Here is a 22,717-nt window from a genome sequence, read left to right as displayed (position 1 = left end):
ATGGGTGACAGCAGAGCCAAAGAACCCTTTTCTTCCCTTTACCTGAATTCCTGGGAGTGATTCTGAGCTGGGCTCATCTCCTTCATGTCCAAGCAGAGGTGGGAGCAGCCAGCTCGGAGCCGGGGCTGGAGCGTGATAAGCTGCTCTAGGATGATGGATGGTACCACTGAGATCCATCATGCTCCAGCTGCCTCCCAGATTTCCATATCTCCTGAGGAAATTCAATATTAAAATGTCATGTGCAGCTCTGCTCTCATTTCCCTCTTTTTTCCTCACATTTTTTTTTTCCTCCAAGAAAGAGCCGTGCAAGAGCCAGAGCCAGAGCTGGGCAGGCTGCCAGAACCCCGGCTAGGTTTCCTTTAATTTCTGGAAGGGTCTGGATTTCATACCCGTGTTATTCCCTGCAGCCAGCAGGCTGGTAACCACAGAATACACATACCTGGTGGAGATCCAAAGGGCACATGGATTGTGGGAATCCTGTCCAAATCTAACCAGTTGAAAGGTGCCAGAGTGGTGGTGCTGTTGGTTCATTGGACAATGGGTTTGTGCTGGGACAGGAGAGCCATGAGCAAACATTCCCACTGTTCCAGAAGCTGGGGATGATCGAAATGAGCTGATGTTTAACCAGTGGGGTGAGGATTATCAGCAAAATTAGGAATTGACTGTGGTTTGGTAATCTGAGGAGATGAATGGAGAGGGTTCTGCTCAAGTCTGAAGGCCAGGGAACTATTATTTGCTATTTATGGAAGTATTATTTGGTTTATGTACGGTTTTCCAACTGGAAGGGTGGGTGTTGAGGGGCGGGAATTACTCAGCAGCTGTAGAGGAAGTGCCTCTGCCTGTCCTAGTCCTAGCAAATGAGCTTCTCCTCAAATTGTGAAGTAATTTAAACCCCTGTGTTCCCTGATAAAAGCTTGACAGCTTGTAGAAAAATGGAGTTTTCCCCAAAAATATTGGACCATGCTGCTTCAGGGGAATGTTTGGTTGGAGAGTGGGGTGGGTGCTGGGATAATCTGCAGGACCCAGGGCTTCCCACCTGCCTGGCTCCTGCTTCATCATCTCCCAGTCCTCATCTCCCTGCTGTAATTTCCTGGTCCTTTATCTCCCTGCTATTAATTTCCTGGTTCTTCTCCCTATCCATCATCTCCTTGTCCATCATCTCTTTGTTCATCGCCTCCCTGCCCATCTTCTGTCCCCCACCTCCCTGGCTGTCATCTCCTGGACCATCGTTTCCCTGCTCACCATCGCCTGTCCTTTGTCTCTCTACTCATCACCTCCCGGTCCATCACCTCCCTGTCCCACTCTTCCTGCTCCATCTCCTTGTCCCATCACCTCCTGCCCACCCTCTCCCTGCCCTTCCCTTGTCGAGAGATCCGTCGGAGTCCCCCAGGGGTCTCCCGCTCTCCATTCCCGGCGGGGCCCCTCTGACCCCTCCGGGAGCCCCTTTTTCCCCCCGCGCTGCCCCGGGGGCGGTGGCGCCGGGGCGGGACCGGGGGCGGCCCCGGAGCGGCGGCGGGAGCGGCGGAGCGGAGATGCCGTACCTGCTCATCAGCACCCAAATCCGCCTGGTGAGTCCCGGCGGGACCCCCGGGGGTGGGGAATTTCGGGGGGCGGGCAGGGACCGACCGGGACGAGCGGCCGTCACCGGTGCCCGGCTGCGGTGCCGGGCTGGGTTGGGCTGTCCTCGCTGCTGCTGAGGGGGTTGTTGGGGGTGATGCAGGTTTGGGGGACGGTGCCCAGCGTGGGGTGTCCGGCACAGACCGTCCCCCCACTCCGTGAGAGCCCCCGGTGCCCAAACCCCGGGAGTCGGGGAGTGGAGAGCCCACACCACGGCTCTGCTCCCCTAAAATTCTCCTCTGCCAAGCAGCTACTCACTCGGGAAACTTGTGGCAGGATCCCGCGAACGCCAAAGGGACAGCTCTGCCCGTGCATCCTCACCATCGTTTTCCCTCTTGTCCCCAAACAGCCGTTCCGGGGTGGAAAACTCAGCCAGGGAGTGGACATGGCTGGCAGCAGGGGCTGGCAGGAGCCAGGCAGTGGTTGGGTTCACTGTCAGGGATCGCTGGCTGGGCACAACCTGTTAGTCTCAGATAAAACCACAAAGAAATGGAACTCCCCAGTGCTGGCAGCACACACATCCCACAGGGCAGCTGCTCCCCAGCTCCTGGCAGCCAGCACGTCCTGCAGGGTTCTGTGGGAGCCCACAGCCCTGTGTTTATCTGGGGTTTCCCTTTCCCAAGCCAAAGGGGAGCCATCCGCCCGACAGCCCAAATATGCTTGTGTGGTTTGGGGCAGGGAGGGGGGGTGGTGAAAACAGCAAATGAGCAAAGGGAGGGAGTTGGGTGATGGACGCTGCTGCTGCTGCTGCTGGAGATGTCCCATTACATATCCCAAAGGAAGCAGCAGTGGATTGGGAACGGGCACATGTGGGGACGCTGCTGCACCGAAGCGTCTGCCAGCAGTGACAAGCTGGTTGAGTGATTATGGATGAAGTACAGGAAGGGGCACATGTGCTGTTCCCTACAGTCCTGTTCCTGTAGGGAACAGCACACAGCTTGTTTTAGTGGAGCTCAGTCTGCCCTCTGGAGACTTTGGAAACTCTACTCTTTGCCAGGGCAAAGCAAACATTTCCAGCCTGGAACTTGCTGGAAATGGCCCGTCCTGGCCTTGCAGGGGGGAGTGACTGTTTTCCTGGCAGTGGCCAGGGCAGGGGTCACTGAGGTCCCCTCCTGGTCCAGACAGGTGGCTGATGGCAATTCCCTTCCCAGTAAAGCTCTTACTGGCGCTGTGCTGGGAGCAGGAGCTGTACCCCCACACGTGACTCACCGCTCCACTGCCTCTCCCGCAGGAGGCTGGTCCCACCATGGTGGGCGACGAGCACTCAGATCCCAACCTGATGGACCTCCTGGGGGCCAGGAAGAGGAACATGCTGGGGAACAACTTGTAAGTCCTCCTCTTCTTTTTTTCCTGAGAAAATGTGGAGCATTTTCACTCCTGGCATTTCTCACAGCACCTTCCAGCTGTACAGTTAATCCTGGGACATGTCTTGTCCTGCCTGCCGATGCTCACCCGAGGAAATGCTGCCTGATACTTCACTTAGTTCTTTAGTTTTTCCTTGCTCTGCCCCTGTTTTAGCACCTGACCCACCTTTCCCTCTCTCCTTACCCCTGACACGCCAGGGTGCTCCTGGCTGTTACCTGACATGCGCCCCAGCTGCAACAAGACACCCGTGGCTCCATCTGCCAACATCCCACCCCTCATCCTGAACTCAGATCTCCAGCCTGGAGACTCTCAGGAGCCAATGCTGCTGTCACAGCCTCGCTCTGCCTGTGGTGCTGAGCCGCCTGGAATGCTCATCCACAGTTTGTCCTGTCCTGCTTATCTTCAGACTGTCTGTCCCATCCCATCCTATCCCCTCCAGCTCAGCCACAATCTGTCCTGTCCCATCCTGCTCTCCGGTGCAGCTCGAGGTTTCTGCGGAGCCAGCCCCTCTCAACAGCTCCCAAACCTTTCCCATGGGCTGCTGTGAGTCCTGGGGTCAGAGCTGCTTCCCATGGTGTCCCCCCCGACTCCCCCTCCTTCACCTGCGTGTTCCCAAGCCGTGGATATTTGACACTTCTCCATGTCCCATCTCTGCCCAGGCCGAGTTAGACCTCAGATTTCATCAAAGTGCCATGTGGAGACATGACCAGCATCTTCCTTGTGGCTTGGCCCACTTGATATTCCACTTTTCTTGCCCACTTGATATTCCACTTCTTGGTTTTATCCAGAAAAAAAACTCAACAAAAAAACAACAAAGCAAAACAAACACCTAAATTCAAACGATCTTGACAGAGACGAGCAGCTCAATTCCTGTTCATGTTCCACAGCACAGAGGAGAAGGACCAAGTATTTACAGAAGGTGTCTCTTGTCTCAGCATATTCCTAAACTTCCATCCAAGGAGCTGGGAAAACCCAACTACTCAGCACCAGCCTGGCAAACACCGAGGGCTGGATCCTTGGCTGCTGCAGCATTAAAATCTAAATGGGGTGGGAGATTTTACAGAATAAGGAGATAAAATATAAATACTGGGGGTCCCCTTATCCCAACCGATTTCCTGGGGGGTTTTGCTGGGCTGATCCATCTCCGTGCTGCTATTCCCAAGACTGTGGGTGGGCAGAGATTGGCAGCAGCACTGGCTTCGTGCTGCCACCTGCTGAGCCCCAAGTTATGCAACGAGACAGGAGACACGTCTGCTGTGCTGCTGGATCACAAGAGATTTAGGCAAGGGCCCCTGGGATTTGGGTGGAAAGGAAGGCAACAACAGGTAAGTGCCTCTGTGGCACCTGCCCCTGCAGCTGGGGGAGCTGCAGCGCTGTAAGGAACAGGAGTGCTGCGTTCTGCTTGTTTGGGAGAAAGGATCTGAGGCTTCCTATGGGATCTCCCTGGTGGATTCACCACCTTTCCTCCCTTGCTGTGGCCTGGAGCATTTTGAGCTCCTCTTGCCTCATTTGCTCCTTGGCACGGCCTGGTGTCATAGCTGGGAGCTCTGCTACATCCCCGTGGCACATCCCAGCGGCACACCCCCACAGTACATCCCCCTGGCACATCCCCTATGGCACATCCCTATGGCACATCTCTGCAACACATCCCCGTGGCACATCCCTGTGGCACATCCCTGTGGCACATGCCCGTGGCACATCCCTATGGCACATCCCTGTGGCACATCCTTGCAGCACATCCCTATGGCACATCCCTGTGGCACATGCCCGTGGCACATCCCTATGGCGCATCCCCACGGCACTGCACGTCGTTCCCGCGTGCTCTTGAGCAACAGGGAATTGGGGAAGTCCCCAGGCTGGAACGTGGCTGCTGGCACCCCAGAGCTTGGCCATGTGCCAGCGGGGCAAGCCCAGCCACCTCCACCAGAGTCCCAGCCAGGGCTGAGAGCTCCGGGATCTGCACCATGGCCAAGCAGGATTTTCCCCATCTCCTCCCTGAGCAGATGCAGACGCTGCAAACCTCCCCCTTCCTGTAGCACCGTGGGCCCCAAAACCTTAACCATGACCTTGGAGGGAGCCTGAAAGAAAGGCTTGAGCAGCACGAACTTGCTGGGAAACTGGGATGGACAGGTGAAGCACTTAAATCCCTGTAATCAGGGAGCGCACAGATCCTGTTCCGCAGCTCTGCATGGCCAAACGGCCCCTCATTAAGTTCCACGGGGTGTGGGGAGCAGGCACGTGGTCCCTGCCCTTTGGGCCTGTGGCAGAGCCCTGGGGGCAGCCAGGGGGGGCACAGGGACATGTAGCACAGGGACAGCCACGCCAAGGGGCAGATCCCTGCCCCTCAGGTGCTGTGGACAAGGGGAGTCTGGGTGTGCCAAGGTGGTTGTGGGCCCACGGAGGGATGATGCCTGGGCACATCCTCGGCCTCTCCGGTAATTACACGCTGCCAGCACCCTTTGGTCTTAACTGCAATCCCTGTTGGATTTGGGAGCTGAGGGCTGAGGCACCTGCTGACATTCAGCGTACCTGTTCCTCTGGGCACAGCCAAACCCTGTCCTCGGGGAGCTCGAGGAGAGCTGGGCAGAGATCCCAGGAGGTTGGCTGCTCCAGCCCTAAAAATCACCGCTCCTGCTCCATCCCTGTGTGGGCTCTCCTGGTTTGGCACATCTGGAGGCACAGCAGGTGGAATCACACACACCAAACCAGTGCCAATTTGGGATGACTTCTCTTTTCCCTGATAGTGTTTATCTGGATGAAAAGGCTTTGCAGGTGTCCCAGCCCCTCCATCCCGACTGGATGCACATGGAGACAGCAGCGTATCCGATACCCACACTGTGCAATCTTTGTTATCCTCAACATAGAGCTGTGATAAAGCCCTGAGAACTCTTTCCTCCTGATTTTAGCTCAGCCAGTTCGTTTTTTTAGCTTCCTACAAATCCCTGCTTCTGCTCCTTCCTCTGAATAATGGGAATAATATTTACCACCTCCCACTGTGAATCTGACGGATATGTGGCAACCCTCCTGGAGAAAGCACGGACTTCAAAGACGCTTATAATAATACACATTATCTTTACACCACATCTATAATTACAGCCAAGTACAGTCTATCTTGAGAAACTGGAAAATCTCTCATATCTTGGGAGTTGTTTCATGCTTTAAAGCACTCCTTGCTCCAGCACGGCTCAGCAACCAGAGCAGGAGCAGCTTTGGAAAGGCTTTTGGACCTTTTTTCCATCATTATTAGCATGAAAATCAGGAGAGTCTTTTTTAAGGTGCCCAAACTGGATCCCCAGTGATCCTGCAACCCGTCATTATCAGACACCGTGAGTCACCTCAGGGCTGAGCTGCCCTGGAACTTATCCCAGCTGCTCCAATAAATGCTGCATCCCAGAAGCTGTGTCAAAGGAAAGGCTGGCAGACCCAGTGCCAAAGGTTCTACTGGCCAGCTCAGCTCTGCTGTCCCCACCCAATTCAGCCCAGTTTGTGTCTGGTCCCTTTACTGGGGAGCAGTGTCCCAGCCTTCAAGATTCCACAGGCTCTGGGATCTAGGGGAGGGAAGGAGCAGCTTCTGCTCCAAACACAGAACCAGCATAAACCAATGAGGAATCAGGGCCAGACAAGGATCCTGGTGTCAGTTCCCAGACTCCCAGGTACTGCTGGGGCAGAGCAGCCTGTCCTCCACTTCACCTGGCACTTCCATGCAGGACAGGCAACTTACAGCTTTCCAAAGGTTTCCCACCTGACTGAAAGCAGCACCTTGTTCCAATACCCAAATTTCAGCACAGACTCTCAAACCTACCCAGCTCACAGACATGGTCCAACATAGGCAGAACATTGGGATTCCATTCCTTAGAAAAACCTGAATCATTCCTGCCTGCTTGGCCAAATTCTCCTCCTTCTCCATGAATTCCCAGGTGTGTTGAAACTGTGTTCCCCTCTGTTTCCCTATGAACCCTCTGCTGCAGTTTCAGCCCAATTTCTGAGCAGCATGTGGCTCTGGACACCCAGTCCGTGAGCCACATTCCCATTTAACCTGATCCTTCCCTCCTGGACAGGATTCCCCTTGGTTTGGCACTGTGGGCTGTGTCCTTCTTCCTTGGGTTAACCAAGGCACTTCATCACTCTCACCTCTGCCAGGTGCAGTCACTGGGCTTACCTGAGTTAGGAGTAAGGCAGGGTCACATCCACAAGGAAATTCCCATCTCTTCCTCCCCCAGCTCACTTTATTCCTCCTCTTTCCCGGGAGCAGCTGTGAGTACTACGTGAACGACGCGCCGCGTGTGGTCCTGGACAAGCTGGAGCAGCTCGGCTATCGCGTGATCAGCATGACCGGCGTGGGCCAGACCCTGGTCTGGTGCCTCCACAGGGAATAGCCAGGAAGAATCCTGCCTTCCACCCGGACAAGATCCCGCTGGACATCATCTTACAGGACTGACAGCGAATTTTTCCCCCTTCATTCCTTCCTGTCCCAGACTCCCAGCACTCGGGCGGGGAGAGGAGTGGTGCAGAGGCAGAGCTGGACCTAGTGGGATTTTGCCATCTTTGTCATTTCCCAAGAGCATGGGGAGGATAGTATGCCCAAAAATCAGGCAGAGGGAACAGATGGCTCCAGCTCTGCCTTCAGCAGGATGGCAGTCTGGCAAATTCCAGCTTTTTACATTTTAATCATCTATTTAGCATGCCTTAGAGGAAGCTCAGTAACAGACCCGTCTGCCTACCCTCGGGCTGCCCTGGGGACATCCGTGCCTTCTCCTGGGCCAGGGAGGTTACAGGGGGACACCAGGCATGGACAGCATCCCATCTCATCCCTGAAATCTGAGGGGGAACCACTAAACCTACCCGGTGGTCCGAGAATCCCTTCCCTTGGCAGCAAGGCCCATTTCCATCCCACACAGGATTGTGGTCAGCAGCATCTTCAGACTTCCAGATCCCAGAGTGCCATCCAAGCCTAATATAGCGTTCCCAAAATAGCACAGAAAGGTGTTGTGAGCATTCCAGGGGCAGGCCCTAATCCCAACAGCAGCAGCTGCACTGCTGGAATGTTTGGGGCAGTGTATGGATCCTGCTGTAGGGGTAACCCCAATAAAGCTTTGCCCTAAAGACACCAATGTCCTTCTGTGAGTTGTTTGCAGCTGCAGCCAAATCCTTCTGGATGCACTGCTCCCAAAAAAGCTTCCAGGGATTAAAAGCTCCAAGATTTGGTGTTCTAGTGGCACCTCTCACACCCTGTCCCATGGGACGGGGCAGCTGCTCTGGACACAAACACTGATAGGGACACACACTGACCTGCACACTGAAGCCATTTCCTTCCCCAAACCTGAAAAGGGATCAAGGCTGCAGTCCCTGGGAATTTGTATTCCCACACCAGCTTTAAAAAAGGAGGTTTATTGACTTAAATTAAGAAAGAGCTCGGCAGGGGGGTGGTGTGGAGGGGTGGGGAGAATCCATACTGTCACGCTAAGTGTGAGACTCTTCCTCGTCTTCCCGCTGGAGCTGCTCGATGAGCTGCTGCCTCTCTGCTGCCTGGCGCATCCGCATCATCACCAGGCTCTCGTAGTCCCGCTCCGACACCACGGATGCCTGGCAGGGAGCAGGAAACACACACAACTCATCAGGGACAGTGCAGATCCAGCTTCCCCCTCCCCAAATTCCCTCTCACAACACGGGGATTCTGGGCAGGAAGCAGTTTTGATCCCACAGAGATCAGGTGAGGTGTGAAAGCTGCCTGGCTACAGAAAACAAGCTGCTTCCTAAGTGTGGCTGATGGGGAAAGCAGGACACACGCAGAGCCTGCACTCCTGAATTCCCCTCTTGCTGCCAGAGCTGCTTCCTCCTCCCCACGAGGCTGGATGGGGCACTATTTTGGATGACAAGCTCACCCTGCACCTGCAACGCTGCGGCCCAAAGTCCAGTGTACACTTCACCCGTTATAAAGGCTAATGCCATAAAAAAAATGTGGATCAGTCATGGAACTGATAACTCCCAACTGACTGGGGGTGGTGAGGCCCTGCCACAGGTTGCCCAGAAAAGCTGTGGATCCCTGGAGGTGTCCAAGGCCAGGCTGGACAACCTGGGCCAGTGGAGGGTGTCCCTGCCCATGGCAGGGGGATGGAACCAGGTGATCCATGAAGTCCCTTCCAACTCAAACTATTCCTGATTGTATGATTGGAATGGTTGGAATTGATGATCTTAGAGGTCTTCTCCAATCTGAACAATTCTAAGTGGCTGTAGAAAGAAAACTACCAGGTATGTTCCCAAACCTGACACGGGAATGGAATAGCTTTCCAAAGCTCCCGGAGCCTTCCTGCTGTGTGTGGCAGCCACTGTCACGTGAACACAGCTGATTGCAGACTCTGCCTAATGAACGTGGGCAGCTGATGACAGCTGCTCCAGTGCTTTGGAACTCTGCTTCCAAAGCCATTCCACACTAGTAGGTGGCCGTGCTATTTTGGATGTATGAAAGCACTGCAAGGCTTGGAAACATCCATCTTGTTCCTTGACAGTTCAAGCAGAAATAAAGCGTCTTGATAGAAAGTGAATGAAAAAAAAAAACCCTTGTGTTCATTTTTCCAGGAACTGGGTTTACTGGGGATTTCAGAGCATCAGAGTCACAGAATGGTTTGGCTTGGAAGGGATTTTAAAGGTCATCTGGTTCCAACCTCCTGCCATGAGGAGGGACACCTTCCACTAACCCAGGTTGCTCCAAGCTCCATCCAACCTGTCCTTGGACACTTCCAGGGATGGGGCAGCCACAGCTTCTCTGGGTATTTAAGGACATCTTAGGGAGCAGCAGGGATACAAAGGCAATAGAATGGCTAAATACGACTCTGCATGAAAATGGGGCAAGTGCAATTTGTTATCAAGTGCCAGCAAAGTGGTTCCTCTGGCTGTGAGGACAAAACAGAAGCCCCACAACAGATGAGGAGGAACGTTGAGTGGGAAATTAGGAGTCTAATTGGTGTCTTAGGAGCCAGATGAGCGAAATGACCTTTGGGTACTGGCAGCACCAGTGTCTCAGAAAGCACCAATGGGTATCAGCCCTCAGCAGCAGAACCAGGATCCTCCCCAGTCCTGTCCACCAACCCCAGGGATTTGCTGGGCTGGATGGAAGAGGCTGTGTGAGACTCATGCAGATGAATCACCCGCACAAACCTGAATCCCCACCTTGCACAGGGATTGAAATTTAAAACAGACAAGAGATTACTCCCAGCCTGGCTTGGGAGCCCTGCTGACACACGGAGCTCTCAGAGTGGCAGGAGGGAGGAGAAGAGCCTGATCCAGGTGGGCTCCAAGCTGGCAGCTGCCAGCAGCACGGGTGCCTCCAAGGAGCTCTCCTGCTCCTCAGGCAGCGTGGGCTGAGGCTTTGCCGCTCCACACACCTCCTTCCTGCAATCCTGGCAATTACCAATCGTGCAAAACCCAGTTCCTGACGTGGCTGACTCAGCAAGGGCTTGGCTCAAAACAAACACATCCGAGCAGGAGCTGCAACCCGGGAAGAGGCAACGGGCGGCACATGAAGAGACGGCGGCGGCAGCAGCTTTGGGGATTTTTAGCATTCTGGGTCCAACCTGGCTGAATTCCCAAACTCCTGGCTGAGCTGTCCCCGGACTTGCTCCTTCATCCTGGTGAGTGTGGCAGGCACAGTTCTCCGAGTGCTCCAGCGGCTTCTCCCCTGCTCCCTCGGACTCAGGGCTGCTCCGACACGGCGTAAGTCTCCTTTGCAGTCGGTTCCCCCAACATTTGCCTTTCACGTTGTCGCTTTTTACACCCCCCTTTGCCTGTATTTCCTTGGTTCCTCCAGTGGGACTGAGTCACCGTCTCCTTCCCAACCACCCACTGGATTTTCCGGCGGTGCCCCTCCGCAGAAGGTGGCTGGTTACCATGGCACCCGGGTGCCCTTCTGTTCTAGATGCCAGATTAGATCTGTTCTCATGGTGACTGTGCCTTGCTGTTCCTCATCAGCACACGTTTAACGAGCTCAGACACCGTGTTCCTTCTCCACTCGAGGAGGAGACTCTTTAAGATCCAAGACAAGCCAACTGCTCCTTACCACTGTGTGGAGTCTGCCTTTCCTGCACTACCAGCCTCCCTGTTTTCCTTCCAGCTACGGGAACGGGGCAGGAAGAGGGTGTTCCTGCTGCGTGGCTTGCTGCTGATCCCGTGGCTTTAGTCCAGCACCTGCCTGTGCGGAGCCTGCAGGTCCCTTCTCCTCACTGCCTCCCTCAGCATGGATACCTGGCGCAGAGGGTCCATCAAGTCCACCACCTTCTTCAGACGTTTCTCCCTCAGGAGGCACAAAAAGCTGGGCAACCAAGTCATCATCCTGAACCAGAACAGCCACACTCTGGACACTGACAGCCAGAAGAGGGAAGGCTTGAGGGATCTGAAGGACAAGTCTGATTACCTGTCATGCCAGAGCGAGCAGAACCTGGCCAAGGCACAAGCCCCTCCCAAGCCTCCCCGGCTGTACCTGGACAGTTCCAGCTGCCCCAACATCATCGACCACACTGACTCCCACTCCGACATCTCCTTTTCTGACACTGCTCAGTACCACAAAGGCACTCCAACGCACAAGGACCAGGCTACAGACCACGGCACCTCAGAGGCAGGTTCCCAGAACGGCACCGCTCTTCCCGACCTGGCTGATCCCTTCCTGTCCTTCAAAGTGGATTTGGGGCTATCCCTCCTCGAGGATGTCCTGCAGACCCTCAGGAAACAGAACCCCAGAGATTATGCCATCTGAAGGTACTTATCGTTCACCACGTCCTATTTACTCGATGCTGCTGCTGGCTCCTCTGCTCCCAGTGGGAGGAAGGATGTTGGAGCACGCCTGTTGTGTGTGGCCTGTTTTGTTGTCCTCGCCTCACCCACCACAGACCATCCCTGTCCTTGCCAAGGAATCCTCTGGAGCAGAGCTCAGGTGAGAGCACTGTTTCCACTCTTCACCCTGGAAATCTCCCACTCTGGACTGTGTGTCTCCACCTCAGGGAAGAATGGCATTGTTTGGGAAAGACTTGTTATTTGGGGGATGTGGCTGTGACACTGCGGGGCAGGGCCACACAGGGACTTGGCATGGATCCCTTGTGGGATAGCAGGCAGCCTGCAAGGAGACAGCAGCACTGCACCTCAAAGCCACAGGTGTGGCAAGGGCCAAGAGACGAGAACTGGGGGTTCTTCTCCCACCGTGTCTGGATGTGAAAAATCAAAACTGTTCCTTCTTTTTTTTTTTTCTTTCCTCCTTGTGGGTTTCTTTTCCCCCAACTCCAGTGCAGTTGGCACTCCCAGCCTGGAAACAGGTAAGCATCCACTCATGCTCATGACAGAGCACTGGCAGTGGGTTCATCCTCCTGGCAGGAGAGGAGATGTCTCCCTACACTGCTGCCTCACGCATGCACTGAGCTCCCAGCTGTACAGACATGGAAGAATAAATGTATTTGTGACTGGAAGTGTCTGGTTGCCTCCTCGTTTTGTTGGTAACAAGCCGCAAAAAGCCAAGGTAGCAGGAGCACAGGGGATCTGGAGTGGCCCAGATCCATCCTCCCTGGCATCACAGGTTTTTTGGAGGGAGGGGAAGCAGCGTGCCTCTGTTTCTCTGGGCTGGGGGAAGGGGAGAGCTGCTGGGACTTGATTTTCCCCAAAGGAGAGCTAACACAGCTCAGGGCAAGACCCAGTTCTCCACTCCTGAGCCGGAGAGTGGGAAGGGCTCTGCCAAGCTGAAAACTTTTTGCGCAGCATCAGGGCAAACTGTTAAAAGGACACTACAGAAACTACTGCAGTAGTCACCAATTCTTACCTTTCTGATAGGTTAGACATCAGGGCTCTTTTAGAAACCAACAATAATAAAAACTTCCATGCCCCCAGATAACCAGGGGAACCCTCCCGCTTGGCTCCAGCAGCTCTCCAGGAACTGCTGGACAACGCGCACCCGTTGCTGCAGGAGAACGAGCAGCCTGCAGCTTCTTGCCTCCTCCCAGCACAACGGCCAGCCTTGCTTCCACATGGGAAGCACCTCCAAACCCCCTGGTTAGGGTCTGACCGTCCTTTACCAGCAGCTTTTGGCACTCAGCTCCTGGCTGCCTGTCCCAGGCAGGGAGCACCTGGATGGCTATCCCAGAGGATGAGGAGCGAGCGCGTTGCCATGAGAATGCTGCGGGTCTGGGGCTGTTTGCTGAAGCAGAGCAGGGAAGGAGCTGCCTTTGCAAAGAGTGGGAACAAACCGGGGGTGGACTCAGACAAAAACAGGGGGGAAGCAAATAGGAAGCGAGGGCAGCTTGAATTTGTGCAGCTTGGAAGCAAGACTGTGCAGCCTGATGGCTGGGAAGCCGGGCTGGGAGTGAAAGGAAGAGGCAGGAGCAATAGGGACCTGGAAGCTCATCCTGTACAGTCTAGAAGTGGACAGGGCAAAGTAAGTCAGCTGGAAGCAAAACAGCCAAGAGGAGCTATTAGCACATTACAGATTCTGGAATCATCCTAGTGGATGCAGCAGCAGCACCAGGACTTTGAGAGGGTCTGGAGGAGGCACTAGGAAAAGTGGGAAGTTGAGCAGTTTAGAGATTCAAGGTTGCAATGTAATCCCAGAAATCACAGTTGCTTACAGAAGAAAAAGCAGCAGAAAGGACAGCCAAATATCAGCAGTGCAATTCCTGGGAAGGATGCATGGCCCTGGCAGCAACTCCTCCCCATTCAGAGAAGCAGGATGGGATTGAGGAGGGGGTGCTGGACAGAGGTGGGTCACCATGGACCCCACGTGCTGCTTTCCTGCTCTCCCTGCTGCCCCACCACACTAATCCTTCACCACAGGCAGACACTGCACTTCCAAAATAACAAGCTCTGGGCATGGAAACAGGCCAGGATAAACTCAGGGATCTGAACCCACACAGACTAGAATCCACCAACAAACTCCAACTGCAACAGCAACACCCTTTGGTAGGAACGAGCCAGTTCTCGCTCTCTCCTAAGGAGAAATTCTCAAATAAAGTGGTCTGGAATCCTTTTCTAGCCCCAATTTCCTTTCTACCACTCTGTTCCCCTCTCTGAATCTCCTGTGGCTCAAAGACTCTCCCTGATTCTACATGGATAGAATAACAACCGTATGATGCATAAATGCCAATACTATAAACAAAGTACTTGCAAAAAAGTCAGGAGTGAATGTACTGAACAATCTCACAGGCTTAAAATATTTAGGGAGAGAACACACCAAAGGCTGATGCAGACACACAGGTTAAGGGCACCTGGACTGCATGAGGCAGGAGCCCTCTCAGCAATGAGATTTCTGGATCTTTATACCACAAGGAAGGAGGAGAGGGGGGTAAGTGCCATGTGAAGTTTGAACCAGGTCCCTTCCCACCTTCCCAGCCAAGGAACTGGCTAAGTAAGCCAGCAGACGTGCAGCTTGCACTCAGATAACCACACTGGTGTAGAGAACCAAACCCAGACAATGAGGTCTCTAAAAGGGTATTTAGTTTGATATTGCTTTCCCCTCCCTCCTGCAGACCCTAAAATTAGAGGTTTCCTTCCATCACTGAAATTTCCTTCTCCTGTGAACGTGGTGAGAAACCAAGACTGCCTAAAAAAACCTTCATTTCAGCAGCGCTCAGCCAGAGAATTCCCACAGTCAACACATATTAACAAATCCCAGCAGAATGGCATTGGAAGCTCTGGGTTGAGCAAGGAACATCCTTGTTCTTCACTTGGAAGACAATGAGTGTGTGAAAATCCAATCACCCAAACAGCTCCAGTTCTCTTTAAAAAATCCACTGCTCCAGCACAGTGGGAAAGCCAGGTCTGGCATCAAGAGCTTCTTTTCAGCTCATATTTGCCCCTAACTACAAAGCACAGTGAAATTTAGGTTGCTCTACACAACCCACGTCTCCTTACCTGTGAGGTCCTGGGCTGGCTGGTGCTGTCAGAGAGGACGGTGCTGGGGTGGCTCCGGGGCTGACCCTCCAGCCAGGAAATCTTCAGAGGATTGTTTATCAGGCCAACTTCATTCTTCACAGCCATCTCCTAGCAAGGAAAATATTTATATAACAACTCTGGGTTGGTTTTCCTTTTGATCATTTGGATGTGAGTGAAAGAACAGGTGACACGGAACAGAGGTTCTTGCACAGGGTAAGGTGATGGAACTACTAAAATTAAGAGTAACTGATGATTTCTGTTCCCACAGCCACGTGTATTATTATAACTCACAGAGAGCCAGGGCATTTTGATTTGTTTTTCACTGCAAATGCCTGGTATCACCTCTGAAACACAGAAGCCCAACTCCAAGGTAATTCACCTTCAGTGGGAGCAGATTAAAACGCTCAGTGCCAGATTTTTCAGGCATTGCCTCTCCCCTCGGCCTGTTCCATGCACAACCTGTTTATGTGCCTGATCTGCTCTGGGCCTGCAGCTCTGCCACTCCCTTCATCCCTCTGAGCCTTCAGACTCTCATTAGCCTTTTCCACTGCCTTAATGACCAGGCAGCCTGTGGGCTGTCACCCTGTGACCTGTCCCCTCCTGTGACATCCCCCCCAGCACACCCAGCTGGGGCTCTGCACACTCACCGCCGCCTTAACCGTAGCGAATTCCACCACTGCACTCCCAGTCTTCCTGCTGGAGATCACCAAATTGAGCACATCTCCATACTGGCAAAAGAGAGAAGGAAAAGTTAATTACAGACCCCGCAGAGAGATGCTGAGTTCATTTATTAAACAAACACAAAGAGAAAACCTGTGTTTTCACAGGCAGGAGGTTGAGCTGTCACCATTTCTGTCCTGCACCATGCTGCCACCAACCCCAACCTGCCATAATTTCTGTCCCTCCAGGAAACAGTCCTAGAGAGGCACAGAGCAACACACTTGGCTTCCAGCAAGCCCCAGTGCAAGAGGGATGCTCAGCTCAGAGCCAGAGCTCCAGGAGGTGCTTGCAGGGAGGGGAAATAAAGCTGCCACGCTGGGATTAATCAGATCAAAGGCTTGTCTGCTCCTGTCTCTGCACTTCCCACAGCAGGGCAGAGGTGTTAGCTCGGAGACAGCTCCCAGCTCACGGATCAAAGGATCAAGCTTGGTTCAAAGGTTTGACTTGATGATCTTGGAGGTCTTTTCCAACTTAATGACTATTTGAACCTGCTGATGATTTCTGAAAATTGCATGAGAAACCTGAACAGAGATGAAAATGAGCCACCCCAGTTTACATCTCAAAAGGGCCTGGAGTGACAGGACGTGGGGAACAGTTTCACACTGACAAGGAATAGGGTTAGATTGGGTATTAGGAAAAAAATTCTTCCCTGTGAGGGTGGGCAGGCCCTGGCACAGGCTGCCCAGAGAAGCTGTGGCTGCCCCTGGATCCCTGGGAGTGTCCAAGGCCAGTTAGGCGGGGCTTGGAGCAACCTGGGCTAGTGGAAGATGTGGGAGTGGCACTGGATGGGCTTTAAGGTCCCTTCCAACCCACACCATTCCATCACTCCATGATTTTATGATATGTAGCTTCCCAGAATTCATTATCCTTATACCAGAGAGCAGGGGAAGACCCTGCAGTAGGAAAGTGAATGTCAGACGGGACCTTTTGCAGGATCTGCAGCAGCACGTCCTCGGAGTATCCCCCTTCCGTCTCGTCTTCTTTCCTGCATTTCCATCTGAGCTGGGAAATAAAGACCAGGAGTTAATTTTGTCTGTTTGAATGCACTGCTGTGCTCAGTGCTGCTCCCACCCCCCTGCACAGTCCCCACGTCTGCTATTTACAGCCGCACTCCTGGGACTGCCAAGACAGTGATCTCAGCACGGCAACGAGCGCAGGGAACAAACTGTTTGGGGAACAGGGAGAAACGCTGCTCACTGGAATATAAAAAGATCACATTGAAGGAATGCTGATGGCTCTGTCAGGGTAATTAGCAGATGTTTCCCTGAGCTCAAAGCAAAGACAACTCAATTTCAGGCTCAGAAATCTGGAGCAGACGGAGAAAAGGTGAGGGAGGAAGGGATTCTCAGGGCAAGGACAAGATTTGTTCACATGCTGATGCACATTCCACAGGGGAATTTCACCTCCACTGGAAAAAGGGATGTGCCAGCTCAGCAGGGTTGAAGTGTCCCTTCTGTTTTCCATCACATTCTGTAAGTTTACACCAAAATCCAGCTTTTTAAGGGTGTCTTACCTTGAGCTTAGGAGTTACTTTGCCTTCTGCTCCATTTCTCTCCCGCTTGCCTAAAGAGGGGAAAAGGAAAAACCATGGATTGAAAGGACGTGGGTGAGAAAACTCCTCAACATTTAGCACAAAATCTTCCCTGAGAACATACATATGACAACAGCAAACGCTTCTGGATTTCCACTAGACCATTCCAGCCCCAAAAGACCTGTGCAACAGGACCTGCAGCGCAGACTGAATATTCCATGGCAGCATTTTTCCCTTCTAGGATGCCCAGACTTGCCATGATCAAGGCAAGAAACAGGTAAGTAAAAATACAAGCAGGACACCTGGTAGCATCTGAGACATTTTTCCCCGCAAAAGAAAGTTGTCCTGGTGGGAACAACTGTGGAAAAATTAAGGGTAAGACAAAAAGCAGGATAGCACAGCCTAGGAACTTAATTTGGCCCTGCAATTAAACACCTTATAATGGTGCATTTATTGCAAGGATCTCAAAGTGGTTTACACTAAGCAAATTCTCTCCATCCTCCCCAATTTGTGAAAACTGAAAGAAAAATGGGAAAAAAAAAAAAAAAAAGAAAAAAAGATGTGAAATGAAGTTAATAAAGGCAAGAAAATACAGGGAAAGCCTGGGGACCCCAGGAGAGTTTCTGTCCCCGGAGCTCTGGTTGTTCTGCTGTTTGAACTTGCCAGATCAGGATTCTTTCTGGCCCTGGACATGAGGGCTCCAAGTTCCTCTGTGCTCACCTTGGCTGTGCTGCTCCCTCTCCAGCCGGATCTGCTCCCTGATGAGCCTCTGCTGCTCCTCCAGCTGCCGGGAGCCCTCCTCCCGCAGGCGGATTATCTACAGCACAGGGAACACAGCACGGGACACCTGAGGCAATTCCAGGGCTGTTGCGTGCCAGGAATCCCAAGGAGAGCTTGCCCTGGGAACACCCCTGCTGGGACAGCTCCAGCACTAAAGTGGGATGTTCCCAGTGACACCATCCCTCCCAGCCAGCACAGAACTGGGCAGCTGTTGTTGTTGTCTGCTGTGCAAAAGGAAAAAGGGTACGAAAAATAAACCCCCCGAATCAACATGTTTGCCAGACTGCCACAAAATCCCTCCCATATTCCTCTTTTCCGTGGCCAAGCTGGAGCAACCTGGTCTAAAGGAAGGTGTCCCTGCCCCTGGCTGGGAATTGGAACTGGATGAGCTTCAAGGTCCCTTTCAACCCAAGCCACCCTGGGATTCTATGATTCATAGAGCCCATTAATCCCAGAGCCTGAAGTCCTGCAATCCAGAGATTTGCTGCACCTCATCACAAATGGAAAAGCTTTCAGCAATCCTTCTCAAAAGAAGCAGAGAAATCTAAGAATTAATCATTACTTCTTCTTCTAATGTTCTCGTCATCCTGATCTCCTCCTCCTCGCTCTCCTGGGACTGGGCTTGTCGTTCTCTGGCTTCAAGGTCTGCGGAGAGAGAGAATTAAATTAAAAATAAATTCATTAATCGAGCATAAAACATTTCACAGAAATTAAAACAATCCAAGGGAAATTTTAATTTTTCCCTGCTGACCAGGGGAGGAGGGAAAGATCACAAACACCCAGTTCAAGACAACAGGAATGTTTGGTTTTATTACCAAGTTTTACTTTCTTCCTCTTCTCATCGAGCTTCTGTGTCCTCTCTGCAGCCTGTTTCTTCGCCCTCCTCACCTTGTCATATGCTGCCTGCCAACGAACCAGCACAACAGGGTGAAACCACAGGAACAGGGAGAGAAACTGGAAAGCAGGGAACGAAATGAGATCACACATCACTCCTAGAAGTGTTGGAAGTTAACACAAATATCCTGAAAACATGAGAAGAGGTCCAAAGATCTCCAGATGGAAGGGTGAGGAAGTCCAGGAATAACTCCACCGTGTACTGGAGAGAACTCTGATCCATCTTCAGAGGTGGGAAGAACATTCTGGTTCCCTGAACATCCCAAAAGCGGTTTCAGGGGCACTGGTAACGGCCCAGGTTGGCTCTGGAGCAATGTTTTACAACTAAAAAAGGTCTATTTGACGTGAAATATTTATTCACAGACATGTTTGAGTCCTATGAATGTTTCAGATCAAAGAGCATCCAAAATCCTCAGCAGCAAAAGCACACCAACATTAATTCAGCACCAGAGAGATCTAAGAACTGGGATGAACTGGCAGTTTCACTGGCACCTGTTTAAACCAGTTTCTAATGTGCTCCTCAACCTGCACAGAGCCTTTGTGTAGGAGGTGAGCACAGACTGCCTCACATATTACCTGTAGAATAGTTGTCCAACTGTTTTAATCAACTAGAAAAGCTGGGATTTTCCCTTTTTTTTTATTTCATTCCTGTATGGCAAAGGTTTGCTAAACACTTTTTCCTTTTAAATATATAAAGAAGACAAAAAGTTCTTGGATGCCCAAGGTTGAATTCCCCCTTGGAGGGGGGATTACAAGCTTTGCCAGGGCTTGAAAAGAGAAGTTATTTCACAAGTTTAGCTCTTATCACCTGAAATCAGCCCATGTTTCTCTCCTGAGCTTATCTGCAGAGAGTTACTGGCTCATTTTTGGTTTGTTTTTTATGAAAAGCTTGGAGCCTCAGCAATCACATCCAGGTATTACTCATTTGTCAGCCCCTGACTTCAAGGGAACAGCAAAAGCCCTGTTGCCATGGGAATGTGGTGTCCTTGAATCAGGGGTGGTTATCCTTTATGTTATTAAACGGGATATGCCCCAGTCCAACACGTTATTAAAGACAGTATCTCACCCTTGGACAGAGCATCTGATCAGAGACAGAACGCTCCTCCCAGCTTTTGTTTGGCATCCAATATTTGATCTCACGGAGAACTACAGGGAATGACAACTGAGACTTGTATGCACAGACTCTCCACTGGAGAACAGAGCAGGAGAGACAGGAGGAGTTGCCAGTAACCCCCAAAATCCCACCTTTCCCAAGGGAGCATCCTTACCCTGGCTGCTGCATCTGTGAGCACGGCCAAGGCCTGGGACAGCTGGTGGAAGATTTCCGCTGGGAATGAGAAGAAATGAGGGTAAGATGCAGGAAACCATGGGAGGGATCTGGGAAAGAACAGCAAAGACAATTCCTTATGGGAGAGACCTGCAGGAAGGTCTCTCCAAGAAAGAAGAATTCATCCCTCCAAAGCCAACCTCTACCAGGGCCACCTCAACTCACCTCTGTTACATCAACCTGAGAGTAAATTAAAAACCAAAAACTGGGATTGTTTCACTGTAAGAAAAATCTTGAACACGTAACCATATTTTTTCTTAGTGACTCTTTTTGTCATGGGTTGCCATGTCTCTTTCATGGCACATTTAGCTGGAGCTCACAGTTTGCTTCTTCCTCTCAGTGCTTTTCCTTTCACTTCCTCCTGTTTGTGTACAAATAAATCATCAAGAGTCCCCACTTATGCTGTATTGGAAATTGCTACATTACAGCCATCTAGCCTTTAAAAGTCCCCCTATAAGCACTGGGAAATTACATTTATTGTTCTGAAGATGAATTACCCGTAGTCTTGACGCACAAAAAAAAAAAGAAAAGAATTGCTAATTATGCAATTTACATCTGCAACAACCACTCCCTCTCTCCCTCTCTGCAGGCAGCTGAAATTCTCCCTTCCACAACTAAAACGGGCCGTGCCCACAGATAATGCACTGTTGAAGTTTGGACTGGGAGAGATACAGATGAAACCAGTTTGCAGCCAAAGGTCTGGGTTCAGGTAGGGGAAGGTTTTGAGAGGTGCAATTCTAATTCCAGCCCTGACTCAACGCTGATGTTCCCAAACCAAACAGCGATCGCTCAGCCCTAAAGACCAGAGTTAACATCCACGACAGCAAGCCTGAGCCCTGTGTGTGCGTGCTCCAGGTGACAGGCAGCCAGGTATTCCCTTGAGGACAGTGCTGAAGGGAAGTAGAGCCACTGCCAGGAGCCTGGAGAGGTGAAAACTTCCAGGAACTGCTGCTGGTGTCTCACCTGCCCGGGGGTTGTCCGGATTCTTGTCCGGGTGGCACGTCAGGGCCTTCTGCCGGAACGCTGTCTTCACCTGCAGGGGCCACACTGCCAGTTACTGGGTGGGACTGGTTTGGATTTGTCAAAAAAAGCAGCTTGGAAAACACAAAACCTATCCCTGCATTGAGAGGGAATTGGGCCCAGGACACTCGCTGGGCAGGAAGGTGTGTTTGGGGTGAGTCTGAGCCGAGGAGAAAAAAGGGGGAAAAGGAAGAAAAGGGGGAGAGGGAAACAAAAAGGAGAAAGGGGAAAAAAGAGGAAAGTGGAAAAAAGGGGGAAAGGAAAAAAAAACAAAACAAAACAAAAAGGGAAGCTGCTCTGTCCCAGCGCCAAGCAATTTCCTGCTAAAACGAGCGGAGAAAGTTGTGTCTCGGCCCCACCTGGTGGACAAAGCTCCAGTGATGGGAACGTACGAGGAAAGTGCTGCAGGTGACCCAACCTCCTGCATTAGATTCCAGCTGAGGGAGAGACAACTCACTCCCAACACCCATCACCTGCCCAGCTCCCCCCGGGCTGCTCCGATCAGCGGGTGGGAAGTGCTTTTCTCACCCCTTTTCTCATGCTACAAAAAGTCTTGGGATCGTTTCAAGTACTTTAGATCAAGGACTGACGCCCCAAATTCCATTTGCCAATTTGTAAGCTGCGCCAGGCCATCCAGCTGGGAATTCTCTCATCCTTCCCTGAAGTGACCGGCTCAGCTGGGCATTAACCTGATGTCACCTGAAGCCTTTTCAGCCTATCCAATCCCGCCTGTTACAACTGGATTGTTCCCGTCAGGTGCTTCATTCACGGGGAATTTCCAGGGAGCGGGTTGTAAACCCCTAAAAACGAACCAGAAGCCTTACGGGCACCTACATCACCCGGACCGCCCTCCAGCAGCTGGATTTTTGGATAAACATGGGAACTTTCCTTCTGGAGGCACATAAATAACAAAGCGAGGGGAACAGCGTCCCAGCCCAACTCCGCAGCTCTCCTTGAGCCGTTCCCTCCTCCAAAGTCGGGACTGAGAAGGCACAAGGGCAAGCAAATTGAGGGCAATAACGCCAATATCGGTAAAACTGGGATAAAATAACGCCAACACCGGCAAATACGCCCTTCCCGCACGATTTTAGAGCCCTGGCCCCGCAGCAGCGCTCAAGGCAGGAGTAGCACACCAACAGCGCTCGGAGAAGCCGCTCAGCTCCGCACCAGCCCCGGGAACATCCCGTTCCCGAGGACACCGGGACAGGGAGGGAAAGGGCCCGTCCCGCGCTCACGACCTCTTTCTCCGACGCCTTCTCGCCGACCCCGAGCAGCCCGTAGAGATCCAGCTCCAGCAGGTCCTTATCGACCGCCATCTCCGCGCTCGCCGGTCCCGCTGCCGGTGCCGCTCGTTCCCTTTCCCGGTGCCGTTCCCGGTGCCGCGGCCGGGCCGCGCCGTTCGCTGGGAAACGTAGTCCCCAAGCACGGCTTCGTCACGTGCAGCTCCCGCAAGAGGACTACAATTCCCGTGATGCATCGCCCCCCGGAAGGGCGGTCCTGGCGGATGCTGCTCTTCGCGGGGCACGCCGGGTGTTGTAGTTCTGCAGCTGCGGGAGGAAAAC

General features: G+C 52.4%; 3 protein-coding genes across 3 annotated transcripts; 2 read left to right on the top strand and 1 right to left on the bottom strand.

Moving 5' to 3' along the window:
• Positions 1–1,445: 1,445 nt before the first annotated feature.
• On the top strand, positions 1,446–8,089 carry GCHFR (GTP cyclohydrolase I feedback regulator). The gene is made up of 3 exons (XM_027895512.1): positions 1,446–1,568; positions 2,849–2,943; positions 7,235–8,089. Exons 1-3 carry the CDS (start codon positions 1,533–1,535, stop codon positions 7,356–7,358), a joined length of 255 nt encoding a protein of 84 aa, XP_027751313.1. The 5' UTR covers positions 1,446–1,532; the 3' UTR covers positions 7,359–8,089.
• A 265-nt stretch (positions 8,090–8,354) lies between these two features.
• DNAJC17 (DnaJ heat shock protein family (Hsp40) member C17) lies at positions 8,355–22,547 on the bottom strand. The gene is made up of 11 exons (XM_027895491.1): positions 22,394–22,547; positions 21,099–21,168; positions 20,077–20,135; positions 18,730–18,817; positions 18,477–18,559; positions 17,855–17,951; positions 17,117–17,166; positions 16,528–16,605; positions 15,531–15,611; positions 14,863–14,991; positions 8,355–8,565 (listed from the first exon to the last, which is right to left on the bottom strand). Exons 1-11 carry the CDS (start codon positions 22,469–22,471, stop codon positions 8,443–8,445), a joined length of 936 nt encoding a protein of 311 aa, XP_027751292.1. The 5' UTR covers positions 22,472–22,547; the 3' UTR covers positions 8,355–8,442.
• On the top strand, positions 9,691–12,431 carry CUNH15orf62 (chromosome unknown C15orf62 homolog). Its single transcript, XM_027895506.1, has one exon. It carries the CDS (start codon positions 11,213–11,215, stop codon positions 11,726–11,728), a length of 516 nt encoding a protein of 171 aa, XP_027751307.1. The 5' UTR covers positions 9,691–11,212; the 3' UTR covers positions 11,729–12,431.
• Positions 22,548–22,717: the final 170 nt, after the last annotated feature.

Source organism: Empidonax traillii, unplaced genomic scaffold (assembly GCF_003031625.1).
Source record: "Empidonax traillii isolate 1590-97213 ecotype Southwest subspecies unplaced genomic scaffold, ASM303162v1 scaffold461:size861717, whole genome shotgun sequence".
NCBI classification, from domain to species: domain Eukaryota; kingdom Metazoa; phylum Chordata; class Aves; order Passeriformes; family Tyrannidae; genus Empidonax; species Empidonax traillii.
The sequence above is the reverse complement of the archived record's forward strand: the minus strand, read 5'-3'. Positions and strand labels throughout refer to the sequence as shown.